The following is an 8,350-nucleotide window of genomic DNA, read 5'->3' on the forward strand; positions in this document are numbered from 1 at the left end:
ATATTTTGCTTTGTACTCTCTTTATATTCAGTGTAATGTTGCCTGGCAAATTTGCTCTGTTTTAAAATCAAGGTTGTTCCCAATGTCATTGCAGAGTTTTTGGGGGATTTGCCTTTCTGCATAAATGCATCAACTTCATTGTTTTAATGCTGTTTCCTTAACAATGTACTCTATATGCTGTATAAACTGGTTGTGATCTAATCTGATTTATAAATATTTCCTTATTATTTTGTGGTCATTTCCACTTCCTGTAAAACTATAAAGACAAGAAAAAAAGGAAACTAGGCAGAAATTGCTCTAGACTTAAAAAAGTATGAAAGGAGAAAAACCAGCCCTGTTACATTCACTTGTAAATTCAGCTGCATTATCTGCATACTTCATACCTTTTTTACATCAAATGGAAACAAAACTTCTAAATTTTACAGAACTTAAAATTAACCATTAGAAAAGTCTGGATTATTTTTTTTCCTAAATTTTGTGAAAACATTTCATGCTTTCTCATGCAAGTGACTTTTATGAATGAGCTTTATTTCACATACAGGATTCTGAACCAGAAACTAAATTAATACTTCTATTTTTAATTGTTTGTCTTGAACCAAAAGAAAGCATATTGAGATAAAGTTCTTACTCTCTTAACAAACGAAGCCCCTACAGCCTCTCTTGCTGTCCGTCCACTATCTCATCTGAGAACATTGGTGAGATCAGCTTTCATAAAAATGTGCGGAAATAAACCATGAAGACCAAAAATTGTTTCTATCCTTGTGATTGTAAAAGAATTCAGTTGTTTGTTTCCATGTTTTCCAGCAAATGTTTCATCAGAGTGTGTCTACTTTAAAAATGTGCCAAGTGGAATAGAGACATTTTGGTAGAACAGTAATCTTGTCTGTGTACCCTGTCAGAAGTATCTGTCTTCATTATCTCAAAATCCCTGAAAGGCTAGCAGAGACATGTTTCAGGTTACAATTCATCAAATAATTTTAGATAAGGCATTAGAAGTATTATTTCAATGCAAAAATTGAGAGAAAAATGTTGAAAATACAATGTTAGCTATCAGTAGTTAATAAAAATAAGGTCTGACCTAGTAAATACAGAAACAGAAAAGACAGTAAGGGCAGAAAGTATTTCTTAGTTAACAAAAACTGTTGTGAAATATGTTTCATCAACAGAAAATGTTATTGCCTAGGAATTATTTTTTCTACTGGATATTTTTTAATTATAAAGTGTTTCTACTGCATTTTTATGAAAAAACAAACCCTGTGATTCCCATGGTCAGCAGACAAAACATGTGCAGCTTCTAAATGCATGGTGCAACTTTTCCAGCCTGTGCGTATGCCTTGGGGAGGTGTCATGGGTGGAGATGGGTTGTCTTGTCTTTTTTTTTTTTCTTCCACAAAACTTGTCATGATAGACAGCTCTGCTTTTTGCTTCACCACTTTAGAAAGAAAACCAACAGTTTCAGTGCAAAGCAGTGCAGATTCCAGACAACCAAAGGACAATGTTTCCTCTTTGGCATGGGATGGTTTGTGGCTTTGGGATTCTTTCGTTAAGAATTTTGTAACTGCTCTTCAGTTAAAAGATCTAGATTGGTTTATCTTCATCATCATCTCTCCTCCATCCCCAACAAGCTGCCTCTGCTTTCTGAGTGCAGCACTTTTAACTTACTGCAATAAAGGAATACTGCTGCTGAGATAATCCAGCACTTAGTATCCCTGTGGATGCAAGCTGAGCAGAGAGCCATGAGCAACGTGCTGTTTTTGTTAGGGGCAGGGAGAGCTTGCCCTGCTAATACATTCCATGAGATTCCAGAGACCCTTGCTACTGTTTTGAAAACATGCCATACAATTCCAGCCAGGACACGCTGAGTGTTGTGTGCTCTGTGCGAAGGCATTTGGCCACATTTCCACATAAACCCTGGGGCAATATTCAGCATCCCCACTTGGTGCATGGTCAAGGAATGGGGTGTGCTCCATCCCTAGGGTGTAGGGGAGCCCTTTGCTGTCCCTGCTCTCCCCTGTCTCCGCTCCCTCCCTCACACACCTCATGAGCACCTGGCAGATTTTGGCCCCATTTAAATTTTTGCTTTTTCAGCTCTGCTACCACCGTCTCTATAACATTTGTCATTTTGATAGTTTCTTGGGGGCATTTTCTTCTGTGTCATTTGTTCAGTTTTTCACTTATTTCCAGGCAAATATACTTCCAGTTTTTATACACACCTCACTAAATATTTTCATATACAATATGAATGCATTAACATTATTTGTTTACTTTTAGTCTTCCTGTTGTGGGAATATTTTTACACTGCATTTATTAACTATTAGCTAAAGATATGAGTATCTTCAAGAAAATACATATCTATATCATATCTATGAGTCTATTGTATTTGTTAATAAACCAGTCTGGATAAACCATTAATCCACTACTGGTGCATATAAAAAGGACCTAAAAGCTTCTGTACATTTATATTATTTGTTGATTCAATAAAATGTCACATTATCTTTTCTACAGCATTAAGAAATAAAACTGCATGGACCTATTTTTGAAAACAGATCCTTGAAGCTAAAATAAAGGAAATATGCATGTTTTATACATGTAATATTTTGTTCCTAAATTTTAATACACTAGAAAATTTCTGGTGATGTACACTGTCCTAGCTAGAGGGTTTGCATTCCTCTTTTAGAACTACCAGTGCACAGTTGAGAAAAAAAATCCCCAATTAAATTTTAAGAAGATGTAAAGAAACATTAAATTTTCGTGATGTACTCGTATGTCTCTTTCAGAAGCAAATTAGCAACTGCTTCAGTTCTTGCAGGGGATTCTTTAGCCGCCTTCATATTATGTAGCCCAGAGACTCATAGGCACCTTCCTGTCCTTGATGTGAAATGTATAAAGGGTGTATCAGAAGCTAGAGCACATCTTCCTTCCCCCCAACCCCTAATAATCCTGTACATAAAACTGAGAGACTGTTTTTTTTCTGGGTCTTTGAGGACAATCTGGAAACAGTTATGTATCACTTAAAATAAGTTCACCTGCAGAGAAACCTCTTCTAGTAGCAAATATTAAGAAGTTATCACTTGACTGCATCTAGTCATAGCATTCTTGTCTTTTGCAGAGATTTTAGGGAGTTCCTCTACTGCTGTGATTTATGTTAGGCAGCCCCACAGTCAAGCAAACAAATAGCAGCGCTGTGGTGTGAGACCAAGGGGAAGAGGCTTTCCAAAATGCCTATGGGTTGGTAAGGGTCTGTGAAATGGCTGGGCAGCCTCTCAGTGCATTGTTGTTTGCTTTAAGCCCAGCCTGTGCAGTGAAAGCCCTTTTGATCAAGTGAGAGGATGAGAGAATGCAGCACCCCTAAAGTACACGTTTCACCCTCATTTTGCCCCTTGCAGTGGGATGAAAAAATACCTAATGTTTTGCTGGTTTTGTCTTCAAGGGGTGGCTCTGTGAGCTGTTACGTTGGAAAGAAGATCCATCACCAGAAAACAGGACCCTCTGGGAGAATCTCTCCATGATCCGAAGGTTCCTCAGTCTTCCTCAGCCTGAACGCGATGCCATTTATGAACAAGAAAGCAATGCAGTTCATCACCATGGTGACAGGCCTTCCCACATTATCCATGTGCCAGCAGAACAGATTCAGGTTAGTTTACCTTGGCCAATCCCGCAGAGCACTAAGTAAATAAAGCTTTAAACGGAGCAAAGGAAATTAGTGTTTCTTCCCTCCTGGTCAGGCTGAACGCAGGTCTCCCCGTGCAAGATAAGAGCGCGCTGCCATCCACCGCCGCAGTTCAAAGGAGACCGTGTGACCACCCACGGTTCTTGTTCCGGCTCGCTGCTTGTTTGCTAACGTGTGTGGTGGTAGTGCAGAGGCAGCTGTGTGCGGGGCAGGGCGAGCCCCGTGCTGGCTGTGCCTGCCTGGACGGGCACCAGGGCCAAAAGGCAGGGGTGTGTGGCACTGGTCAAAGGTCTTCCTTCCCAGCAGACCTGGAGGACCTTGTTGTGCTGGTGTTCAAAGACCAAGCAAGAACCCTCAGCAGTTGCAGCTCGTCCTGGGTAGGAGTGAAGGGAAGGGGATTTCTTATCCCACTTTAACCCCAGTTGAGACTGGGGTGAGTCAATATTTGTTTGTTTTTCCTTCAGAGCCCCTCTCCCACCACCCTTGGGAAAGGAGAGCATAGAGGCGCTTTCCTACCAGGCCTGCTGACCGCTGGACCTTGGCTGGGTGCTGCTCCGCAGGTGAGCCGGCACAAGGGCACCATGTCAGGGAGAGAGGAGGGGATGCAGGACCCACACCATGAGGCTTGGAAGAGCTGCCCTCTGCTTCAGGGCAGCCCCAGTGGGCCTCCTGGAGGAGCTGCACACACCCTTTTTGGCTGGCACAGGTGCTGCCAGCCGGGAGCGGAGCTGGCGGTTGTGCTAAGCTGTGTAGCCCAGGTTGTCAGTGGGGACTGCTGTCTCTCTGAGCTGGGGACTCTTTAATCGCTTCTCACAAAAGGCCTGAGGTCAACCTTGTAACTGCTCCTTCTTAAAGGGCAGATATTACCCCACGCTTTTCCAGCCTCAGTTGAGACCCTGTGTATCACTTGTATTACCTATACAGAAAAATATTTACAAAGCTAAGAAGGATAGAGTTATCTCGCAGCCAGAAACAACACGAGTGTATATTAAAGATAAAGCAAACTGAATAAGACAATCCCTTAGGATATCAAGTACTAAAATAATTGTGAAAGCCTGGAAACTTGCTGTTTGATTTAGCAAAAAGAGAGAGAAAGATCTATATTAAGTAATAAAACAGCACTTGTTTGAAAATGTACATTGTTTTTAATAAAATCGCTTCTTAAGGGGATAAAAGGAGAAGCTTATGCACAGTATAAACATTCAACCACTATGCCACTTACTTAGATTTTCTTGCCTTGTTGATAAAAGTTGTGTGTTTGATCTCATAAATATTATTCACATAAGCAGTTGCATTGTAATCTCTTAATATGACTTGTAAGAGTAAGGATTGGGAGATTGGGCCTGAGTTTTGTCTCTACTGTTCTACATGGTAATTTTTGTAGATGCATAAATATGTAGCTCAGACACAAGTTTTCAAACTGTATATACAAAGCCTCCAGTCTTAAAAGAATTTAATGTACTGGGAGTAGTCTTGAATCTCTTCAGGAGCCTTGAATGGGACTGCTCACAGACCATAAAACGTGGAAAGACCTGAACAGGGATGAGGAAGGAGCCCCAGTTCCGGGGCATCTGTGTCAGATCTTAAAATACGAAGATTACTTAAAGCAGTGGCTTCTAAACCAGTTGTGGATGTCTGTGTGAAGTCTCCACAACCACAAGACTCCCTATGAAGTGGACAGAATTATAATCCCTCCAGTATTTATACCATTTGTACAGCATTTTGTGCTTCTTAGGGTCTCAAAGAACTGTTACTAGAAGCCTGGAAACCACTACCAAAAGACAAAAATTGTTGAAGGGAGACCCTCAAAGGGAAATAAAATGCAGTGATAGCAACTGCTTGTTTTGCTGTGGTTGTTTTTTAATAATAACTGGTTGTTTGTACCATATGACAAGAAATTTGCTGATCCAAAATATCTTACTAACCAGTGCTTCCTGTGCTGTGCAGCAGAAGAATTGTCAACACAAACAGTAGCTGCTGATAAATTTACTTTTGATTTTAAACATGATCTTATAGTGTACTGTACTCTGGTGGTAGATGAGAAAAACATTTCTATCCCTAGGGCTCAGTGCCTCACCTTTTAAGAATGTTTCTGAATCCATGCTTGCAAAACTTCATTTTAAGCTCTTGTTAATTATTTACATCATGATTTGCTTTATCTTATTCTTCTGATGTGCATATTGGCTCATTTTTATTGCCTGAGTTTTTGGAATGCAGCATGTTCCCTTCTAATAATAATAGTGCAACTTATTTAGAGCTTTGCATCTTAGTGCTTTATAAATATTAACTAAATAATCCCCAGCACAAACACAGAGGCAGGTAAATAGGTCTGTTCCCTGTTTATTTATTGGGATACAGGCAGTGCAGGCCTGCTCAGAGACTGCAGGCAGGAGAGGTCAGATCCAGAAGGGGAAACACAGATTTCCTACCTCCAGATCCCTTTGTCCTTGCCGAGGCTGGGTTTGACAGCGCCACGTTAGGCACTTCCAGCCAGCATATTCTGTTGTAATGTTTGCAAGTTTGACGAGACTTCAGTGCATGCTGAGGTCAGATCAGCAGTGAGATAATTCTGTACTCAAAGAGATAAAATGCTCTCCTTCCCCCGACTCCCCAGCCCGTTCGTCTAGCTATTGCTAGAGAGTTGCAGCCCTTGTTTTTGGGCAGCAGCTGCCGTTGCTGGCAGAGCTCCGGCACGTTTGCCCTCATCTGGCACTTTTCTCACTTTGCCCTTGCTACAGTTCTGGCTAAGCTGGTCAAGTTAATCCTATACTATGTCATTTAGCATTTTGTCTTGTCTGCACTTGACTCGTGGAGCATGTTCATTAAAATTTGTCAGCTAAACCGCACCGATGTTGTATCATCAGTGCTTTTGGTCTGGCAAAGCTACGGTGTTGTTTTTGTTCTTTCTTTCTTTCCCTTCCTTTTTCTTTAAACTTACTAAGCCTTTGTTTGTAGCTCTGCAATTTCTTCCTCCCGCTCCCTCCTCAGGATTTTCTCAGTAACAAAATAGGAGCAAGGATACATGTACAAAACAATGCTGTTCTTTGTCTTGCAGCAGCAGCAGCAGCAACAGCAACAACAGCAGCAGCAACAGCAACAACAACCAGGTCCCAGACTACCCCCAAGGCAACCGACAGTAGCATCACCAGCTGAATCTGAGGATGAAAATCGTCAGAAACCCCGACCGCGAACAAAGATTTCTGTGGAGGCCCTAGGGATCCTACAGAGTTTCATACAAGATGTAGGCCTGTATCCAGATGAAGAAGCAATCCAGACTCTCTCCGCTCAGCTTGACCTGCCCAAGTACACCATTATCAAGTTCTTTCAGAACCAGCGATATTATCTCAAGCACCATGGGAAGCTGAAGGACAATTCTGGTTTGGAGGTGGATGTTGCAGAATACAAGGAAGAAGAGCTGCTCAAGGATTTAGAAGACAGCATTCAAGACAAAAATGCAAACACGCTTTTTTCAGTTAAACTAGAAGAAGAGTTATCAGTAGAAGGGAACACAGAGATTAATGCTGAATTGAAAGACTGATCTAAAAGTATTATTTTCTTTCAACAGTGCCGCTGGTATTTACTAATGAAATGAAAATTCCATCTTGCGTTGTGTCAAAAACCCTTATTATTCATTGTTTGGCCAATGAATCTTCCAAAACTTGCACAAAAGTTGAAAAAAAGGATAATGCAGACTGCACTAGATGTTTTACTCTATTTTACAAACTGCTTCGCAGCAACAGATGAAGCGTTGAGGATTGTTTGATATTAATTTGTGTTCACTGGATACACTGTGAGTGTACCCAATAAGCATGATACCAGTGATTTTGATTCTGGAGCCTTCAGACAAGCATTACAACTTTTGTGATTTACTGTTTTTTCATTTCTGTTTTGTTCTTGTTTTTTAATTATTACTGTAGCACTCCACACTTGATCTTTGAAAAATCACATTTATTTAAAAAAATAAAATAAAAAGAGTTTGTTACTCTTGTTCTATTGTATGTTACAAAAGAACTATAGACTGTGGAATGCAGTTTAAAGATAACATATGCCAACAAATGCCTTGTATTATATGGCACTGCCGTAATTCAGATTTGTTTTCTTTTGGAAATAAAGGTCACTGTATTTTTTTTTCCATTCTCATTGTTACATGGTTTTAGAGAAAATGAAAAAGAAAATGTGAAACACGATTTAGTCCTCATTATTTATTTGTAGATCCTGCAGCATCATGTTGTAATTAATTTTTTTGGAAGTTTCCGTTAAATGTAATATTGCTTCTCTTGTTACCATACTGATTTTTTTTTCTATTTATAAATGTATTTTGATGGGCAGTAAAACAAAGTGTCTTAAAAGTTTTAAATAGAGAAAATGTGCTTTACACAGTTGCCTATAAAAAGTGCTCTATGTTATCCAAGCAATTCATACTATAAGCTTCACTCTTATTGTTGTATGCAATTTTTACTATCATGCAAATAAGCTTAGGTAAATAAAACTAATAGATCACCTTAGAAACTTATGCAATTAATGTGAAAATAATTGATGTTTGCAATGTGTCTTCCTTTGGTTTACAATCAATTTTAAAGCTACAGCTGTATAAATTTTCTGTATAAAGGTGTATTTCTTTTTTATGAGTTTATTGCTATGAAAACACCAGTTATTTTGTTACAGCTGGCTGTTTTTATA

General features: G+C 39.7%; 1 protein-coding gene across 1 annotated transcript in view; it reads left to right on the forward strand.

The window, feature by feature from the left end:
* The window catches only part of SATB1 (SATB homeobox 1), a 72,665-nt gene extending 64,618 nt beyond the window's left edge, over positions 1-8,047 (forward strand). The window contains exons 10-12 of the mRNA XM_084206545.1: positions 3,431-3,634; positions 4,135-4,230; positions 6,726-8,047. Of these exons, the coding sequence (XP_084062671.1) occupies positions 3,431-3,634; positions 4,135-4,230; positions 6,726-7,208 (783 nt within the window). The 3' untranslated portion in view covers positions 7,209-8,047. The remainder of the gene's footprint in view (positions 1-3,430; positions 3,635-4,134; positions 4,231-6,725) is intronic.
* Positions 8,048-8,350: the final 303 nt, after the last annotated feature.

Source organism: Fringilla coelebs (assembly GCF_963513975.1).
Source record: "Fringilla coelebs genome assembly, chromosome: 1".
In the NCBI taxonomy this organism is placed as follows: domain Eukaryota; kingdom Metazoa; phylum Chordata; class Aves; order Passeriformes; family Fringillidae; genus Fringilla; species Fringilla coelebs.